General features: G+C 49.9%; 1 protein-coding gene across 4 annotated transcripts in view; it reads left to right on the top strand.

Moving 5' to 3' along the window:
• The window catches only part of GNPAT (glyceronephosphate O-acyltransferase), a 654210-nt gene that overhangs the window by 224473 nt on the left and 408277 nt on the right, over nucleotides 1–21460 (top strand). For all 4 annotated transcript variants that reach the window (XM_085612021.1, XM_085612024.1, XM_085612023.1 and 1 more), the window contains exon 4: nucleotides 5539–5668. In XM_085612021.1, coding sequence (XP_085468147.1) covers nucleotides 5539–5668 — 130 coding nt within the window. The remainder of the gene's footprint in view (nucleotides 1–5538; nucleotides 5669–21460) is intronic.

The following is a 21460-nucleotide window of genomic DNA, read 5'->3' on the forward strand; positions in this document are numbered from 1 at the left end:
ATTCCATTAGGGAGCAAATAGCTCGTAGTTTGCCCGCCCAAGTGAATATGATTGCGAATGGCTCGCCACACTAATAACGAACATTGAGATCCCCCAGTTTGTTGGTGACATTACGGAAGTTTTTTTGTTGACGAAGGGTAACTGGAGAGTGATCTTGGAACAAATGAATCACATGGCCACGGAAGGCAAGGCCTGCCTTATTTCTCACAGTTTTCAAGATAGTCTCTTTCTCGACAAAAAAGTGGACTTGTGTTAGGATATCTGGAGCAGAATCCGGCTGCCCCTGGGGGAGAGGCACTCGGTGTGCTCTATCTAAAGCTGGTGGTGAGGCACTGTCGTCCCCTAAAACGGCATGGAGAAGTTCTGCAGTGTAGGCGATTATGTCATCACCCTCCGTGCCTCTCTGCACTCCCCTTACACAGATGTTATTCCATTGATTTCGATTTTCGAGATTCTCTTGCTTCATTTGGAGTTGAATATGCTGTTCCTTTAGAGTTGTCACCCTCCCCCATAGCATTTTTTAATCCTCTGCGCGGGCATCAATCGTGCATTTCAGATCGCCCACTCTCTCTCCTTTGTCTGTGACCTCTCGGCGGAGATCTTTCAAGCAGGATTTTAAATCCATTATAATCGAGCCAATTTCAGTATGGATTTCCTGTAGAAAGTGGTCCATGTAGGTCTGCGAGATGGGTAACGATGTGGTGTTTCTGGCTTCACCAGTGGGCAAAGTAGCAAGAGATTCCATGTCTAGCGCCGGAATTTTATTACATAGCGAGGTGACTGGAATATCTCTAGAGGATCCCGCTGGTGTATCCCTCGCTGTTTTGCCACCGGGCATGGTATCTGCCAGCAAGAGGTGCAGAGCCCAGTTGTCGCCGTAGATTAGGGCAGTACCCACAGATTCTCAGGTAGGGGCTAGCTTCTAGGTGATAGCGCTGCCGCAAGTGCCCGTACTCCCCCCAAGTGTTCGGAACAATTGATATGGGAAACAGGCCCCTGGTGTTTTTTTTATACGGTCTGCGCCTCCTATTCCAGGAGGGTTCCTGATGCCAAAAGCTCATGTTAAGTAGATTTGAGGGGCCCCTCAGCATCAAGAACTTCTGGACCAAACGAAAGGGCCAGTATGTTGAACAAAGAGGAGCAAGCGATCCAGGCTGCTGCTGTGCATTTCCACTGTATGGGCTGCTGAGGAAGGGCCCGGCCTGAAGGACAAAGAAAAGTAGAGACTGCAGGTCAAGGACCAAGGCCTCCTGAAAGTCCGGGCCTCAGTTCCAATCTCAGACTCGCTTCAATCAGCAGGCAAAGTTAGAGGGCCATGGGGTCTTTATGTGGGGGCCTGAGAGCCTCCAGGAGGTGAGCACATAAATTAGATATAGGCTGATATGTCACTGATATGTCCGGGGATGTGGGCCTGTGTTCATCTAGAGGTCAATCTCCAGCTGTTCTGAGAAAAGAGCAAGCGGCTCACTCAAGCAAGTGCCTGCCATGCATCCAATTCGTGCCAGCGGGGCCTCTTCTTAAGGTAGTCCCTCGACAAAGCTCCGCGGGTGGTAAAGGGCAGGGAGAACGCCGATCTGCGGCCCGGTATTCCCCTTCTCCCCCCAGGGCAGTCACAATAGCAGTTCTCTTGATGTCACTTGCAGGCCGTGGAATACCCACCTGCGGAAAAGGCGGAAATGGCAGGCAGAGCAAGGCACGGGCAGAGGTGCCCTGCAGCAACAACCGGGCCCTGAGCTGCCAACGTCACCAGGCAGGTCCCCAACTGCCAAGGAATGTAGGAAAGAGCATCTTAGTCTGCGGATCCCTCCGGTAATCCATCCCAGGGAACGCCGAGCACCACAGGGGGGACCGGGAATGGAGGTGAACAGGGCGATGCCCTGGACAGGACCCCGGCAGTCACAGGTAGAGTCCCAGGTAGTGCAGCCACAATAGAGGCACTTGGCGGGGCAGGTCTCCTCTCCCAAAAAGCAAGATGGCGCAGCAGTTAGCCCAGTAGAGGCCTTTGCTGGTGCAGGGTATTGCTCTTCAGCACCGTTCTCCACGCTCATATGCTCCTTATCACCAGCGGGACACGAAATTTAAGTGTTTCCATCAGTGTTATGTGCCCCTCGATATCCCGGACCAAGGCCGCAACAGGTACTAGCAGAGGGCAGTGGACTTTGACAAACGTGTGACTACAGGCACTGCCGCCTTGTGGGATTCGTGTCAGTAATGGCTACTCTACCATAATTACAATAGCACTACCAATCCAAGGAGTCCTAGGAGGAAACAACTAGTTTCTCTCTACTTTTTAACCGCACCTTTGGGTCCCGTGGTCACTACACCACTGGATTCAAGCTAGACTGGCTGATGAAGGGTGATGCCTTGAAACCGGTCCCAGGATGCTTGTTTCCGGTTCAGGGAGGACCTGGCTTGGCAGTTCGGGCTCATTTGCATATGGCTGGGTCCAAGTTGGGGTGGTGTGGTAAGCTAAGGAATGATGGATTTAACCCAGATCCTTGTGACTGGGGGGGGGAGGTATGTTTGCATTGTCCAGTTTTCTGTCCATCAATTGTTTCTTTTGAACAGGTAATAGTTGAGCAGGGGAATCAAATACCATGTAACCATTTATGGCCATTTTTACTGTCTTCCAATTTCCCTGTATGCATATAAGATAGAAACACGAAACCATCTTATGCCAGTCAAGTAGATGTATCTTTTCATAAGGCCTGCGATGTTCCACGAAAGGAACCTCACCCACTGAGTATTGGAGTTATCATTACCAATCATACCACAGCCGTTAAGAGCCCCCCCCCCCTCCAATAGTCTCAACAGGATTCCCTATAGGCAGTAACTGTTCACCTTGCGTTGGGGCCTCTAAATATGTGCAGGTAAGCTACCTTAGGTACAGATTTGCCTCTACCTGAACCATGTCAATCCTGGCAGTCGAGTTCGGAAAGACATCAAAATCTTTTCCCAACATTCTAGTCAGTTGTCTGTGTCCTAACAGGAAAATCTATCAGGCTGCTAAGGATTTAAGTTTTCCCGCCAATCCTCCCCTCTTACCATTATTCTGACTCCAAAAATTCAGAGGGGGGTGCTACAGCACCCGAAGGTTTATAGTAGTAACCAAGTGGAACTGTTGTAATTTTTTTTAATCAATTTCTCTTAGTGCAAGCCTGCAAGATCCTGCCCCAAGGTCAATATTTTGGAAATTTACTACAACAGTCTCCCTCAATGGTCTTCACTGCTCTTTCCACCCAGCCCACCCGTCTAATCATGAGTACGTTCCGAAACAGAGTATTTATATGTATCTGACTGACCCTTGCCCCGAACCATCGAACTCATTTGTTCTTGAGTTCCCACCATGTTTCAACTTTATCAGATATGGGAGGGACTCCTACCAAGGTGACTACATAAGGCACAAACTCTGGCGGTAAGTCTAAGGTCGGGAGAATAGCAACTTTAGATATGACCTCATTCTGATGCCTAGGAAACAATTACATTACAATTGGGCTTGCTCTTACTTTGAACAGTTCTAACATTCTGATTCTGGATAGATGGATTTATACCTCAAACACCAGCCCCACCTTGCCTCATCCCCCCTTGCATATCTTACTCTGGCAGCCTCATTTTTACTGAGGTACTCGTGGCCCCGTTAATAAGCTGATCGAAGGCATCCATGCAGGTCTGCAACAAAGTTTTGACTGAAGACCGTCTGTTTGATATCAAAGTTAACGCCTTGACCCTCCTCTGTTCTGTTGCATCCAGTGAATCCAGAAGGTCCTTGTAATGGCTTGAGGGCGGCTCTACAGGGCTCTGTGCATCCACGTTTGCTACGGTCATGTCTGTGCACTCCCCAGGGCGCCTCCCAGTCTTTACGCCCACCTGGGGAGGAGGTCATTTAGAATGACCAGACCACAGGCCCTTATGCTCCGTTTTCTTTTTGACTGGGGAATCTACTGAGCGACAAGGTGAAATGTGTGCAGCCTTAACGGGGGTAAAAAAACACAAATAACTTCGTCAGTGCTCAGGCCAACAGCCGCCATATTCCCTTCTTCTATAATACCCATGAGGTGGGTAGGCAGGAGAGGACAGAAATAATCTACCAGTGTTGATGCTGCTTCGATGGTCACCTCTTATTTTGTCTCACTGTGATTTATCTTGTTATGTAAAATGCCCATCTTTCAAGCATGCCAATGACTCTCACGTTTTGCATGGTAAGCTTTCTTTTGCTCATCTACACAGTAGATAGGGAGCTAGGGAGGCCCCTCCCTAGCGCGCAAGAGTTCGAGTTCGTCCCCATCACAGGCAAAATGTCTTACCACTCTGATGGGTGAACTGTCACTGAGGACTAGGAACCAATGATGCTGGGAACAGTCCATAAACACCAAAGGCTGTACCACAGCACCTTCTCCTCTTATCCTCAGAAATCAAGGGGGGGTGGCCCAGCCCAGCCCAGCCCAGCCTCCTCCTGACGATGCAGGGCTCAAGAGGGACCCATCGTTGGCCCAGGCTTGGCCAGGGCGCGTCCCGCGTCGCGGGGACAACTAAGTGCTTTCATTGAAATAACAAAATGAACAGTTGACTTCGATCAAGCACTTAAATTCCATTAGTCATCCATATTAGCAAGCGAGTCTAACATCTTCCAGTATCTGCTGTTTAAAGATACTAGTTTTACATAAAAGTCCACAAAAAAAGGAAGGTGCACTCTATTGAGAGTCATACAAAACCAACACTTGTAGTAGAAATAGTTTTCTTCTTTTTATTTGTAGTCTTGTATGTGCATTCTGATTTTAAAAGATTTAGATTGTGGTTATATGTTTATTCTTTTAATCTTTTGATTCTCTTGATTTTTGTCGTTTGTGTTTACGTATTGTATATTGTGATATATATATATATGTATTTTAAATGTTTATGTGAGTTTTCTATAACTATTACAGCCCTGACGAAGTTCCCATGGCACAAGGGAACCAAACGCGTTGGCTGTGTGCCTGTTTTTTATCAAGACTACAAATAAAAAGAAGAAAACTATTTCTACTACAAGTGTTGGTTTTGTATGACTCTCAGTAGAGTGCACCTTCCTTTTTTTGTGGACTTTTAAGTGCTTTCATTGCACGGCGGCTGGAAGAAGCCCCTCCCTTCAGGGAAAAGGCAGCTGGATATAGTCGTCTCTCCTGGGCCCAAGAGGGCAACCTCCCCCCCCCCCACTGCATTGAGTATCAATTGAGGTCTGAGTTGTCCCTTCTGTGAACCAGTAAACGTTTCTACTGTTAGACTGTTCTATAATAAATAGACAGCACTCCGATTCTTGAACATTTTAAGCATTGTTTTGTTGTGTTTGCTGTGGTTTTTTATATTAGTTGGTTGACTGTGCTTTTAGCACCTTTTAATATTCATGTATACTTTAATCTCATGCGTCCAGGATTGTCGTAATCTGTGCTTTAACGTCCTGTAACGTGATGTGTGTTTTTTAGCAGTGGTCATCATGTGAACGGAGCATTATAAGTTCAGCTGTTTATATTTGACCCGGTCTTGTATTTCTTGTTGTGTTCGTAGTTGACCCAGGCTGTTAAAGAACATCCAGTTGTCCTGCTGCCGAGTCACCGGAGCTACATTGACTTTCTGATGCTCTCCTACATATTTTACAACTACGACCTACCCCTTCCAGTCATTGCTGCAGGAATGGGCAAGTTCTACTTTTCATACTTCATTAGGGAATGCTAACTCCTCCGTAATTGCTTAGACCAGCGGTAACGTGTGTCCGATTTATTTTCATTTTTCTTGAAAGTATTCAGGACTTAAGTATGACCAGTATGTTTTTTTAATGTATTCGCATTGTTAATTTTTTCAAAACCCAGCCGTATATTTATGGTTCGCTTGAGAAAACAAGTAATCTTTTCAGGTTATGCTGCTTCCATTATTTGCTCCAGTTACAGTTAACATTCAGCTTTTCCAGAAATATGTTAAATATTCTAGGCTACATGAATCGCTCTTACTAGCTTTTGGTGACATTTGGGAATTCTATTCATGGACGTAGAGTTCATTGTTTTAATAATAGCTCATTCCAAGTCCAATGTACTAGAGTATGTAGCAAAGTGGGATATCTGAGCTTTGGAAAGGACTTGTTACTAGAGCAAAAAGTGAAGTGGTCTGTTCTTTCCACTGCAATTCGGGAATATACAAGTAAAGCCAGATTTAAATCTGAAATTAACACGATGAGGAAATATAGGTGTGGCACGCTGACGTATATATCCCAAGCGGTGCGGAGCTTTATGTACCAAGGGACGGATGTCTTTGAATGACCATTTTCAGCAATCTACACAGCACTGTATATATTGTGTTCACATTCAGCACTTCACTATATCACTTGCGCCGTTGGAACAAATTGTATGTTCATGATCTTTCACAACTTATGTCATCTTGACACCATAAAATGTCAAAAAAAACTATGGATTTATCCTTAAAATACAGATTTGGATCGATTTAATAGTTGTGTTTTTTGTTTTTTTGATTCATGGTGTTTGCCTTTCTTCCCTTTTCATTCATTAATTATTGAAAGGATGGAGTATTAATGTTCATTGTGTTTGTTTCTATTTGCTATTATTCAGTAAACCAAAATCAATTCTGTACCCGACATAACCAACCTCTTCCGCATTCTTGTACACCCACGCTCTGAGGGGGACAGAGTCACCCCATTATATTATATATAGATGCCGGATGAACTAGGGCACAAAATCCACAGCTACCCATGTTGCAAAAAATGGCCGGATTTCAGTGGAAAAATTAAATGTATTTATGTTGCATTTTGGGCCCTTTTTTTCTATCACGGGCACGAGTCCTACCCACCCAATCGAGGTGCCATTTTCATCGGAAAGCATTTGGGAACATAGAATTGTAGAACATTTGGCATTGCCAATTGAATTTAGCTACATTTTTGCCTTCCAAATGTAATATAGTGTGTGAGAAAGAAGACCTTTTTAAAAATGCCCTCTGAATCACATTCTAATATGGATACCCACCAAATCCGAGATTTACAAATAACCACTGCTCCTAATTTCAATATTTGGTGCCCATTTCAGAAATACTTGGCTTTCCTTGATTATTTTTTTGTTGAAAATTTTATTAAGGTTTCTTATCAACTCATATACATTCTTATGCATACCGTTTGGCATTGCAAAGCCTTCACATATAAAACTTCTAGAGGAGCAGGAAAAACATAGTTGACCATTCAGTTGTTCTTTTGTGTACAAGCGATCTTCTTGACTCTTATCTGTTGTCGTATTGTCTGGATTATCCAGTCTAAAAGTCTCAGCTATTCCCCCTCCCTCTCATTTAGTTTGCCATCTCTGACTTGTATTTGCATGGTCGCTCAGTCTACCTATAGTATTTACCCGCCAGTGAGGTAAGCTCTATATAGCAAATAGAAATTGATTAGTTGAAATCTGGATCTTGTTGTGACCCTAGTTGCTCTTTCCACCAATATATCCCATTTTTTATCCTCTACCACACTTCCCAGATCCTCCACCCTTCTTTCCCTTATTCTAGTAAGTGCCAGCAGTGTTTCGTTCCTGAGGCGTTGGTATAAGCATTTAACCGCTTTAAAAGTCCCGACTGCTGACACCACTTATTGGCACCCCCTGACGTCCGTGGCTCTGAGAGACCCTCTCCCCAGTGTTTCCGTATTGCCTTCGTGAGGGCGTTATAAAGTAAAAAGTGACCCTGTGGTATGTCATAATGTTCTCTAAATTGATTGAAGGGAAGCAGGATACCTTCCTCATACAGCATGCCTATTGTGGTCACTCCCTTATCCTCCCATTCCCTCAGGCCTCGCCAGCTTCTCCCATGCAGCAGTGTCATACATAGAGTCCGTATTACTTTGACTTCACTTGTCTCAATCCCCCCCCCCCCCCCCCCCCCGCTCGGTATTCGGAGTATTATATTCGCTAGATCTGACAGACTAGGGACTGCATCACTCTGTTTTGTAGCACCCACCCTTCCGGCCACCCATTTCGTAAGTCACGGCAGTTGAGCTGCGAGGTAGTAGTATTCAAAATCCGAGAGTGCCAGACCCCCACCATCCTTTTTGGCCCTGTTAGAGTAGCCCAAGCCACTCGTCTACCCGTGGCCCATATAAATGATATCACCCGTGACCTCAGGCATCGCAATGTTCCCACTAGTATCCAAACAGGGTAACACCCCGAACAGGTTAAAAAGTCTCAGCAGTGTCTCAATTTTTAGTAAGGATATTCTCCCCATGACTGACAAGGGTAGGGACCCCCAAAAGGCTAGTCTTGTCTTCAACCCCCTGATTGCTTTCCCTATGTTCCCTTCCAAGAAGTCCACCCTATCATGGTATATGGACACCCCCAAATATGGTAGACATCTACTCTTCCAGGCCGCTCCCACTCCAGTTAACTCCAAGTCCTGATACTTTCGCTAGTGACTCCAGCATCCCTCGAGCTCCTTCAGGGTCCTCTCCTGTATTCTGAAGGAGCAGCAGTAAATCATCAGTGTATAGCGCTATATGCTGGGTTCTGCCTACCGCCTCTAACCCCCTATAATGACTTCCCGTTCTGGCTCTGGCTGCCAGAGGCTCCATGGCCAAGGCGAATAACAGTGGGGAGAGCAGGCAGCCTTGCTGTGTGCCCTTTCCCACTGCGTAAGCCTCCGAAATTAGACCCCTAGTCCTAACCGGCGCTCTGGAGTCAGCGTATAGCAGTGCCATCCTTTGTACAAAATCCTCTCAAGCCTAAATTTCTTCATCACTTAAAAAAGATACGGCCATTCCAGACTATCGAATGCTTTTTCTATATCTACTGCGAATATGACTGCCTCATTAGGTCTTGCCTGACCCAGCGTATGCGCTGGTCTGGCGAGACTTTTTTTGAGAGGGCTCCAAAAAGTGCTACCATGGCCAGCCTAGAGCTACAGTGCATGTGCGCGGGGGCACGCGCCGCGCTTGATCGCGATTACTTTCACTTTCGCGGCCGCACAGCCGCTTTGATGATTGATCGCGATCCCAATAGGTCTAGCTTTTGGGACCTTATAAGTATTTAGTTATGCAACTGTTGCATCGCTAAACACTTATAAGGTCCCAAAAGCGAGACCTATTGGCTATGCCAATGCTTGTTTTTATCATACGAGTCTGCCTCCAGAATGCGCATTAGCCTCCTAATGTTTACTGCTGTATTACGTGTGGGGATAAAACCTGCCTGATCTGGATGAATTAGGGCTAACATATGAGGAAGCAGCCTTTCAGCTAGGATTTTGCTCAAAATCTTGTAGTCCAAGTTTAACATAGAGGGCGGCCTGCAGGGTGTTTTATCTGTTGCTGGCTTAGCTGGTTTTAGCAGTGGGATAATCAGTGCTTCTCTTGTTGAGGTCGGTAGCAATCCCCCTTGCTTAGCTTGATTGAACGTTTCTGCTAGTTTCGGTCCCAGGATGTATACATACTGTGTATAAAACTCGACTAGGAGGCCGCCTGTACCCGGAGTTCTATTCCTGGCCATGTTTTTATAGCTGCTCTAACCTCCTGTAATTCTGTGTCCCTCCCCAGTGTTTCCGCCTCCCCCTCATCTATAATCAATCTTAGAGATGCCCCCTGAAAAACGACCAACTACCAGTGACCTGACTGAGTGGCTGCGCAGGCTGCCACCACCAGACATGTTTCTGGACCCCTGGGTCGAGAGCCTGCTGCTCTCTGGGGCCTGAAACAATGCACATCCTGGGACGAGGTGCCAAGCCTCCTCCCCCAGGATGGGCAGGGTTCACGAAGGAGAAGCTTCAAAGACATACCGCCTTTGTGAGCCTCCCCAGACCATTTGCTGCTTTCAGGAACTGGTCCCCACTGGTTCTACCCCCCACTTTGGGCGGGAGAACCGTCGGGAAAAACAAGTGAGGAAGAGAGGTGTGCCCACCTCTGCCAACTCCACCCCTAAGGTGGGGGAGGCGAGGTGAAGCACAACCTCGAGTCCCAGCCATCTTGAGGATGGGGGGACCCAGCCAACCAGGGACAGGCTCCTGCCCCCCTCCCACTGGAGAGTGGCAGAATAGGGGGTGTACCACCCCTGGGAAGGGACACATTGGTCCCTGCCCTTTTACCAACCTGTAACACCCCTAAATTTAGTATTTAGGGGCACCCTGAACCTTCCTTCCTCAGATCCAGCAACCACAAGAAAAGAAGAAGGACGAGAAGCCGTGCAGAGCTAACAAGAGGACGACGCCCACTGACTTGGCCCCCAGCCCTACAGGCCTGTCTACCCTCGAACCTGCTCCTGCAAAACCCCGGCGTGTCCAGCGGCCAGCAACCTCAAAAACCCCGGAGGACCTGCCTGCATTCACTTTCCAAGCTGTTTCTCCTGTGAACACCGGACGTGTTTGAACTCCAGCTTCTGGTGCCAGCCAGGACCCGCGAATCCAGCACACTCTGCACCCGCCCGGCCTGTGTTTGAGTGAACGAACACCACGAGGAGGTCCCCCCGGTGATCCTGACCTGAGATCCGGCGACCCCTGACCTACCTCAAGCCTCCAGACGACGCCTGCAGCCTCAATCCAGGAGACCCCCCCCCCCCGACCAGAGCGGGTAAGAAAATCCGACGTCCAAAGGCACCCCTGCACCCGTCGCCCCACGGCCTTGTGTGCCCAACCCAGTGGTGCCCAACCATCCCTCTACATCCCAACTTACCCCTCGAAGTGGTGGTCAGATCTTCGTCCCCGAGCCTGCAGTGTTTCTTTGTCCCGGAGAATCTCCATTGAAGTCAACCGGCACCCGACCTCTGAGGGTGCCCCTTTGGTGCAAATTTGGTCCCCAACGTGCCCTGAGCTTAACCCTAGGAGCTTTGCTCCCACAACCTTGTGGCCTGCTTGCCAGCAGCCACCAACCGGAGCCCCCCTATCCTCCATAGGATAACATTGGGCCTCAACACCCTGCACCCGGCCGACCTAGTGCCACTGGGGGTGAAACAACAGTGCATCACTGGCCCTGGGAGACCCCTGAGTCTAACCCCAGAACCCTAACTCAAAAGATCGATTACTTACCTTGAAACCGATAACTCATTTTTTCCTCATAGGATAACATTCACACTTTTTCTCTCAAAGTTTGTCGACTTTTGAAAACTGCAAATATTCCTTAAAAATCAGCCGATTAACCAAAACGCATTTTCTGAACTGTTTTCAGGAAATGTCCCAGTGCTGAATCCAGGATCTAGCACTGAGTAAGAAAAAGTAACGATAACCTAACTTACCTGCTAAGTGAATTTCCTCCCATAGGATAACATTGGTGATTCTATGTGAAAAAGTTTCTAAGTGTCAACTTTTGAAATACAATAATATTCCTTAAAAATTATACCTTTAACCAAAACGCATTTACTCACCTGTTTTCAGGAAATGTCCCAGGGCTGAATCTAGGATCCAGTCCTGTGGTTAGAAAAGTAATCTGAAAAGTAATTAATTGCATTTTACTTAAAAAGCCCATTCAATTGAATGTACTATACCTGCAATGTGTTGCAATCTGCTTTCTTAAACCTGTAATCAAAACCAGTACCCGTTATACTGCAATTCTGAACTGTGTTCAAACAAGTCAATTACTACTGCAAAGTATTTTATATGCTTACCTGTACCAGGCTTGCTTGGTTCTAGAAATAAAACAGTATATTTTTTTATACAATACAATTGGCCTAGAGTTCAGTTATTGAGTGTGTGAATTCATTTGCTGACTGAGTGTGTACATCAAATGCTTTACACTGTCCTCTGATACTGCCTTACTGCTCGACTAAGCTACCACTTTAGAGAGTAAGGTTCTATCCAACTTTAACCTCTGCCAAATCCCTGGAGACTCTTGGACTCTATACACACTGTATCTCACTTTGGTGCAGTATATATAGAGCCAGTTTCTTACACCATGCTAGCATTGCTCCCGCTTTATCTCTTTCTGCGTGGGCTCTTATCATGTAGTTCCTATAGTCAAAGCAACAAAGCCTTTCTACCTGCTCCGCCCCTTTCTCTTAGGCTTCTAGGAGTTGTTCCTGCAGCTCTCCATGGTTTGGTCTCGCCTTCTCCAACTCTCAGAGGTTTTGCTCTGCCTTTATTGTATCTCAAAGGAGTGTCCCCGTGATTCCCACTACCTCAGAAATGCACTTCCCCTAATCACAGCTCTAGAGGTTTCCCACTCTACCATTGGATTAGTAGCAGTCCTCTATTGTTCTCAAAATACTGTTCCATCTCTGTCCTCATTGTCACTTGAAAGACCTGGTCTTCCAAGGCTTCTGGTCTGTGCCGCCAAGTTGGGGATACGTGGTCTTTTCCCTTGTCCACTGGAACCTCAGCAGTAGGGGGTTATGATCGGAGATCATCCAGACAAGGTACTTACTTGTCCTCACCCGTTTGTGTACGTCCAGGGAGAAAAGTATGGCATCTAGTCTAACATGCACGTCATGGAGGCTTGAGAAGAATGAGTAGTCTCTGTCTTTAGGTTGTAATGCCCTCCAGTAATCTATCAGTCCCCAATGCTGTTGCCACCCTTGTCGTGCTTCAGCTGCTCTAACAATAAGGGAATCTTTCAGCGGTGGATGCGAGCGGTCTAACTCTGTGTCTGTTATGCAGTTAAAGCCTCCCCCAATTATTACTGACCCCGTCAAGTATGGCGCCAGTTTTGTGGAGAGTTGCTAGGAATGAGGCTTGATCTGTGTTTGGCCCAAACACGTTCCCTATCGTTACATCCCTACGGTTATTTCCCTACCAGAGCACGTAGCGCCCCTCTTGGTCTATTATATGGTTACTGCACTGAAATGGGACCCCTGCTCTCATCCATATGATGACCCCCCTAGTGTAGGAGGAAAAGCTTGTATAATATTCATGTCCTCTCCATCGCCTCCGTAGGGCCTCTCCCTCCTTGGCCACAATGTGTGTTTCTTGTAACAGAGCTACATGTATGCCCCTTCTAGTTAGATATGCATGAATCTTATGGCGCTTTGTCATAGTAAGCATTCCTCTCACATTCCAGGAGAGGAATGTTATGTTTATGGTGTATCCCATTGGAACGATTTCAGCAATTCTCCACCCATTACTCTAGCGCAGCCATGCCTAGTCCCACCTAAAGACCCCTCTAAGCAATTAACTTCCCAACATCATAACCCCAGGGCAGGTGATAGTCCAGAACCCATCCAAACTCGATACTACTTAGTATCTGTCCGCAGAGGTCCTGTGCAGTTGTGCTGTGGGGGTGGAGTTTCGACCAATCACCTCTCGTTCTCCCACCTCCTGGCTTTCCTCCCTTCCTTGAATATAGAGGCTGTGCCCCCACACCTCCTTGCACTTTCTTTAAGTTTTTCCCCACTGCTCCCCGTGTCTGCCTTCCTTTCAGGTGTGAACCAGGGGGCAGGGAACAAAAAGGATACAAGAGAAGACAGTCTATCGCCTCTCCGCTCATGGTGTTCTTGAGGACTGCAGACAAGTGAGTCAAATAAGTTTATCTACTGACTTGGGGGTAACTTTAGGCAATTCCGTGTCGGATACATCCTCCGCCGAGCTGGGCCCCCAGAGCCATCTGATTGTATCTCCTCAATATTGGTTTGCGTAATCTTAGGACTGGAACCCGCCTGGCTTATGTCTGCCACTTCCCGAAGTACTATTTGTCTTTCCTCCCTGGCCTCTGTTGAAGATGGCGTGTGGGCTTGCTCCTGGGTTCTCTGCGACTGCCTGGGGGTTGTACCAGGGGAGTTCTCTCTTGACTTCCTGATAGTGTCCAGCCAGCTTCACGCGTCCTGGGGAGTTTGAAAAAACTGAATCCCTGTCTGGGTGACCACCTGTAGTCGGGCCAGGAACATCATGGTATATGGCATCTTTAATTGTCTGAGGCGCTTCTTCAAAGCTAGGAAGGAGGCACGTTGTCTTTGCACCTCCCTTGTGAAGTCCGGAAATATCATTATCTCACTATTCCCAATCTGGAGATTTTTGGACTTCCGAGCTTGTGCCAGGATATGATCTCGCTCCCTATAATGGAGTAAGCAAGCAATCACTGGGCCCGGGGGGACACCTGGTTTAGGGGGTCACGCCTGTACTCTTTGTGCCCCTTCCAGGGTGTAGCATTGTGACAGCCCCTCTGGGGGTACTTCTGTCTTCAGCCAGCGTTCTAGGTATTGTACCATGTTGGTTCTTTACTCGTGCTCTGGAATCCCAAGGACACAGATGTTATTTCACTGACTTCGTCCCTTGATTCAAGACTTTTCACCCTGCTCAGCACTTCTGTTAAGGATTTTCTCATCTCTGTCACTTCCGAGGGTATCTCAGCCATCTCCTTTTCATTATTGGTTACTCTTTCTGTCAAACGGCAATGATCATCTTTTAAGAGGCTCAAGTCTGTCCCTATGGTGTCTATCTTGGCCTCATGGGCCTCTGGGAGGCCACGATTGCTTGCATGATGTCTTCCAGCTTGGGACTAGAGTGGGAGACCGTCCTTGTCGCTCCCCCTTAGCCTCTTCCTCTTCTGCTTGCTCCTGTCCCTTGCCATGGTCCATATTGTCCTGTAGGTGCCTTTCGGTGATCCTCCCCATACCTTGTGGGTGTATTTTCACCTCTGCTGCTATAATTTGCTAACAGGGGGGGGGGGGGTCGGGGGAGACGTTGGAGCTTTCTCTCTGGCACGATGGCTTGCGCTACCTGTTCGGTTGCTTCTGAGACTGTCTTGCTCTGTTTTTCCTTAGCTCCCCTTCCGCTGTATTGTCCTCCTCGTCAGATGCCCAGGGACGAATTCTTCTTGCTGTTAGGCGGGGACCGACTTCAATCTCTGTGTTCCTCCGCTGCGTCGCAGCCCTCAGTTGGCTATGTCTTGTTCTTGCGGTCCCCTCCGCGCTGTCATGCGCCGTCACTCTCCCGCATCCGTATCCCTCTTTCTCTTGGCATGCTTCGCTCTCCTTTTGTGCTTCTTGTTTATGGCAGTCTACTGTTTTCCAGGACCCGCTCCTTTGTAGCTGATCCTTGCACCTCCTCCCCACCAATGGTTCTCCACAGCGTCCTGTGGACCTCTTGCCCCTGACCCTCTTCTCTCTCTTCTAGCGCTGACCCCCGTCTCCGTAGTCTTCGGTCTGACCTTTTTCGCTGTGTCACACTCCCGGCAGGGCTCTCCTCTCTCCCGAGTTTAACAGTGTCAGCTCCTCACACCGAGAATCCCATATGTCAGTGCTGGGGACCCTCTTGCTACTATTCCGTTCCCTTCCAACCTCTCTGCCCCATTGCTTATTTGCTCAGCTGGCTCTCCCACTAGTGTCTCACCTCTGGTTGTGTAGGTGGGAGGTCGCTTCTCTCTGCTGTCCACCACCATCTTCAGGGGTGCCTCATTTCATTTTTACTGGCGACCCCCATTTTCAGCCACCATGAGTCCTTCCTGCTGCCTCCCCACCTCATATCCCCAGCGTCCTTTCGGGTGCCTTACTCGCCTTCGCCTGGTCCTAGAGCCGTCCGGCTCCAGTTGTCTGAACCGCTCCACTCTCCCGGTGAGTCGATTGCCCTCTGCTCCTCCTGCTGCTCCTCCTGCTGCTCCTCCTGCTGCTCCTCCTGCTGCTCCTCCTGCTGCTCCCCCCGAGCTCCTCGGGGGCTGCACCTTGCCTCGGCCATCTCCTGCATCAACCCCAGGGTTCCTCCTGTGACGGCTCCGTTCCTCCTCAATACGTCCGTCTCAGTCTGCCGGCTCACATCTGGTTCCTCTGCTGGGGCTTCTCCTCTTCTCGTTCCAGTGAGCTGCCCCTCACCTCGGGAGTCCTAAATCTCGCACCGATCAGCTCCCTTCCAACTCCTCTGCCCCAGTGCTTACTTGTTCAGCCGGGCCTCCCGCTAGCGTCTTGCCTCTGGTAACGTGGGTGGGCATTCGCATTACTCGTCTCTCCTCCGCCGCCTTCAGGGGCGCCTCATTCCATTTCTACTGGCGGTCGCCATCTTCAGTCCCATGAGGCCGTCTTGCTATCTCACCGCCTCCTACTGACCGTGTCCCTTCCAGTGTCACAATCACCTCCTCCCAGTCGTAGAGTCGCCCGGCTCAGGCTGCCTTCACCACTCCACTCTTCTGGTGAGTCTATTGCCCTCTGCCTGTCCGCTATTTCTCTCGAGCTTTTCAAGGGCCGCACCTCACCTGGCCCCAGCATCAGGACCTCCAGCCATGGCTCCGCTCCTCCTGAAGACCTCCGTCTTGGCTCTCAGCTGGGCCTTCTGTCAGGGTTTCTCCTCTGCACATTCCGGTGAGCTCCTCTCTCGTTCTCTGTTCCCTGTCATTCAGATCTCCGTGCTTCAGTTGGCAGCCGCCGTTATAAGCCTCAGCGAGGCCATCTCCCCACCTCTCTGCTTGAGTCGTGTGGGACCTTTTCTGTCTCCTCCTGTCTCAGCCCCCTCACTCCCTGTCGTTGCCTAGGGCTCCTCAACCCCTAAATTCATATTTTGGGGGTGTGAGTCTGCAGGATATTTGTAACTGGGGGATCGCTGGGCGGGAGCAGCAAAAAGCACGTCTTACTTTATTGGTGGTTAGCCACGCTCCACTTAGGTTTCCTTGATATCCATTTTTCACTCTACATATTTCACCATATGAATTGGTCTGTACTTGGTACACAATGAAAACCATTGTAAGCTGCAGCTCCGTTGTTGGCTCTGGCTGCCTCCGGATCTTGGACAACCTACTAACTCTATATATCTCCGCAACCAGAAGTATGTGGACATATTGCTTTTGCTAATTGGCCATTGTGACCAAAAGGTTACGGATGAAAACGTCACAAATGGCCGTTTTTTTTCCCTACTCATTTTCAATATTTCTTTATTTAAACTGTTTATTTGGATAAACCTTGATGGGTGTACACATACGACCCCTTGCTCAATTCAGAATGTTGTCTACTTTTAAAAAATCTCTAGCTTTCCTGGATCATCCATGTGTTTCACCCCGGTTTCCACCATATACTGGAAGAAGATTGAATGCACAAAAAATTGGAAAAAGGGCCACCTCTTTGAAAAATGCCAAAACAGTGGTTAAAAAGTGGGTTTTTTGTTTCAGCTCTGCTTGTTCCTGAAACTTGGAAAGATGTTGACTTTCGCACAGCAAAACATTCTTTGATGCAATTTTTAGGAAAAAGCACTTTTTGTGGAACACTTGTTTCCTATTCCCCCCCCCCTACTCAAAAATTCGTTATATTTTCCTTGTTTTCTCAGCCCCTCCTCACTGGGAAAAGCCTCAGCAGTTAAGGGGTTAAGTGCATTTAGTTATATCTGAAAGAAACACGTTAGTTAGAGATTGCTTACCTCAGAATTACCCCCAGGCGTCAGACTGGATCTGGAAAGTTTTTTCGACAGCAGTACCTCTGCGCGTCGGAAGGTGGCGTCGGTTGGCTCAGCTTCTGTTGTCGGCGTTGTGGTCGGTGGGATGATGTTGCGGCAGCTACTTAGACGCTGCCCTCACGTGCTGACGTCCGTTTTTTCTTTTTCGGTGCCAGCCAGCGCAGATACGGGAAAAGCGGTACCTCAGTCATTTTTTTACTACGTTTTTCTCTACTTTTGTCGACTTCTTGTTTCGAGTCTCCGACTCCGAACAGGTGCATGAGGGATGCCAGGTTTCAAGGCCTGCGGTTCCTGTAAACGACTGATTTCGGTGACGGATCCGCACTGCGTGTGCATCTTTTGCCTGGGGCGCGACCACAACCCCAAGTTGTGCTCCCACTGTTGGTCGATGGCGCCGAAGGCTTTGCGGTAGCGGTCCCGAAAGCTGCTTGAATGCTGACAGTCGGCTCCGCGCCATTCGAGGTCCCAGTCGAGAGGGAGGTTTAGGGACCGGTCGCAGAGCCACCACCAGTCCGAAATCATCAAAGTCTTAGCACTCGGGTAAGTCGCAGCATAAGAAGAAGTCGACTTCTCCGTGTCGGTCGGCCGATCCGACGAGGCACGCGGGTGGTGCGACTCCCACGGCTACGCACGAGGAGCCCGAAGGGTCGACTCCGAGCTTCCCTCCCTCCCTTTCTGGGACCCGGAGTGACCCCGACCCAGCTTCGTATGTTCTACGAGGCGATGCATGCCATCTTTGGGCAGACCGACCCCGCCGGCGTGCCTTTAGGCCACGGGGACTCGGTTGGGGGACCTAGGTCTTCGCTGAAGGCGGCTCCGGCCCCGGCACCGCAGGCCCCCCTTAGATCCAGGTCTGGATCCAGATCGGCACCAATTGACCTTCTTACACCTCCACCGGTGCCACTTCCTACGGCACCACACACGTGTTTGGCACCGGTTGGCTCCCCGGCAGGCATCGACCCCTGCCTCCATCCCGACGTAGACACGAACCGGCGTCGTCCGGTGCCGGATACGGTGCCGGGTGGGGTTTTTGTGCCCCTGTTCACTCCTGGGGTCCCTTTCCAATAACAGTGGGACTCCGAGGATGATGAGGAGGACTGGGAGGGGTCAGGTGAACCTTTAACTGACCAGTACTGGAGAGAGGAACTGGGGGATGCCAGTGGTCTTGACACTTCACCCAACCTTAGCATGTTGTCTCCTCTTACCGTGGCTGAGGAGAAGGGAGGGTCATACGCAGTGGTGTTGCGTAGGGCAGCCGAGGCCCTCAACCTCGAGCTTTCTACGGTGGCGGTCAGGACTATCCTCCTGACTGAGGTGCTTTAACCGGCAGCGAGCTCTTCGGAGCCCCTGCTGCCGTTTAATGAGGCCCTCACTGACGTCCTTTTGGACATGTGGTCCAGGCCCAACACAGGGCCCCTTGTGGACCGGATTATCCCCCGACGCCACTGCCCGGTTCCGGACGACCCCACTTTCCTCTCTCAACACCCCACCCCAGAGAGCTTGGTGGTCCAAGCCTCCACCTCCAAAAGCACCTTGCCTACCGCTCCACCGGAAAGGGAATCCAAGAAGCTGGACCACCTTGGCAAGAAAATTTTCTCTTCCGCCAGCTTATGACTGCAGTCCGTAAACACCGCATGTCTCTTGGGCAGTTATTCGCACTGAGTGTGGGATATGGTGACGCAAGTGCTGCCTCAGTGTTCGGAAGATGCCTGGGCAGTGCTCTCCCAGGCTGTTGCTGCCGGGAGAGATGCAGCTAAGTTTACAATCCGTTGTGGGCCGGACACCGCCGACTCTCTGGGCAGGACCATTTCAACGTCGGTAGCGATTCGACGCTACGCCTGGATGAGGACCACTGGCTTTTCAAGGGATGTCCAGAACACCTTGATGGACATGCCCTCTGATGGCCGTCGCCTTTATGGCGACAAGGCAGACAATGCCCTAGAGCGCTTCAAGGACTCACGGGCTACGGCCAAGTCTTTAGGTCTCTCCTCCCGTCCAGTGCAGCCTGCTTTTTGCCCCTTTTGTGGCTACGAAAGGGGTGCCCCGCTACGTCCCACCTAAGGCCACAGGCCGCAGCACGGTACCCAACCTTCATACGGCCGGGGACGTGGAAACAACTGGTGAGGTTCCAGGGGCCAGCGGGTGGTCCAGTCCACCAACAGCAGCCTCCAAACCCTCCTAGTTTGACCTTTAAGGGGCCAGTGGGCGGCAGGATTCGCCATCACCTCCTCCACTGGCACACCATCAATTCGGACAGGTGGGGTTTGCAAATAGTCCGAAGTGGCTACTCCCTCCCCTTCGAGACTACCCCTCCAGCCATGCCACCGCAATACCACCGCATGTTGGAGGATCATCTGGCCCTTTTCCAGCAGGAAGTTACGGCTCTCTTGGCCAAGGGAGCCATCGAGCACGTTCCTGTCCCAGAAGTGGGTCGTGGTTGTTACTCCCACTACTTTCTGGTTCCCAAGAAGGACAAGAGCCTGCGTCCTATCTTGGACCTCAGGGACGTCAACCGCTTCCTCCGGAAGAAGTTCAAGATGTTGACGCTTGCTCAGGTCTTGTCTGCCCTTGACCCGCAAGACTGGATGGTAGCGGTGGACGCTTATTTTCACATCCCCGTCCTGCCGGCCCACCTGCTGTTCATGGTAGGCCACGAGCACTTTCAGTTCACCGTTCTCCCCTTTAGCCTTACCAGCGCCCCTCGGTGTTCATGAAAGTGATGGCGGTGGTCGCAGCTCATCTGCGCTGATCAGGTGTTTCAGTCTTTCCATATCTCGACTACTGGCTGTTGACAGCGGGCTCTCCCCAGGGAGTCGTCTTCAACCTCCAGACTACAGCCGACGACCTGCATTTGCAGGGGTTCTCCATCAATGTGCCGAAGTCGCACCTGATTCCCTCTCAGAAGCTCCTCTTCATCGGTGCGGTTCTGGACACGATGCGGTTTCGGGTCTACCCTCCCGAACAGCGAGTCTGGGATATTCGATTCTGATCTTTCAGGCTCTATCCCGGATCTCGGTCAGAAAAACCCTAAGGCTGCTGGGCCTCATGGCCTCCTGCATCCTGCTGATCGATCATGCCAGGTGGCATATGCGGGCTCTGCAGTGGGACCTGAAGTTCCAGTGGGGGCAGCATCAGGAGAATCTGTCCGATTGCGTCCAGATCTCGGAGGGCACTGCTCAACAACTGCAGTGATGGATTACGAACCAGGATTGGGTCAATGGCATGTCCTTCTCCCTTCCCCAACCAGACCACACTGTGGTGACGGATGCCTGCCTTCTGGGATGGGGCGGCCACATGGGAGAGGCGGAGATCACAGGCCTCTGGTCTCCGGCGGAGTCCGGGCTTCACATCAACCTTCTGGAGATCCGGGTGATTCGACTTGTACTGAAAGCATTCCTTCCCTCTGTTCAGGGATGAGTAGTGCAGGTGTTCACAGACAACCCCACCGCCATGTGGTATTGCAACAAACAGAGAGGGGTGGGGTTGTGGACCCTATCTCAGAAGGCCTTCCGCCTCTGGACATGGCTAGAACATCAAATCATTTCATTGGTGGTTCAACACCTGGCAGGTTCTCTGAACGTCAGGGCGGACGAACTCAGCCGCAGGTGCATGATGGATTACGAATGGCTTCTTCACTCAGAGGTGGCGCAAGGTCTCTTTCAGCAGTGGGGAGAGCCTTGGTTAGATCTATTCGCCACCGATGAGAACGCACAATGTCAGCAATTCTGCACGTTGGAATTTCCAAGGCGGCACTCGCTCCGCAGCACTTTTCGTCGCGAGTGGAGTTGCGGTCTGTTGTACACCTTTCCGCCTATACTACTTCTGCCCAGAGTGCTGAAGAAGATCAGGCGCGACCGGGCCCAAGTCATTCTTGTCGCTGTGGATTGGGCACGAAGAGTCTGGTATCCCGAGCTGCTCAACATGGCCATCAATCCTCCGATCTGACTGCCTCTTCGGGAGGATCTTCTGTTGCAGCAGCAGGGGACGGTCCTCCACCCGAACCAGTCCAGCCTCCACCTCCTTGCTTGGCGATCGAGTGGCGGCAGTTGATGTTGTTTGACCTGCCTCCTGAAGTCTGCGATGTTATCTTTGCATCAAGGCGTCCCTCCACTAAGACGGTATACAACTACAGATGGAACAAATTTGTCTCATGGTGCACAGAAAAGGCTGT

The sequence above is a fragment of the Triturus cristatus genome, chromosome 6 (assembly GCF_964204655.1).
Source record: "Triturus cristatus chromosome 6, aTriCri1.1, whole genome shotgun sequence".
Taxonomy (NCBI): Eukaryota; Metazoa; Chordata; class Amphibia; order Caudata; family Salamandridae; genus Triturus; species Triturus cristatus.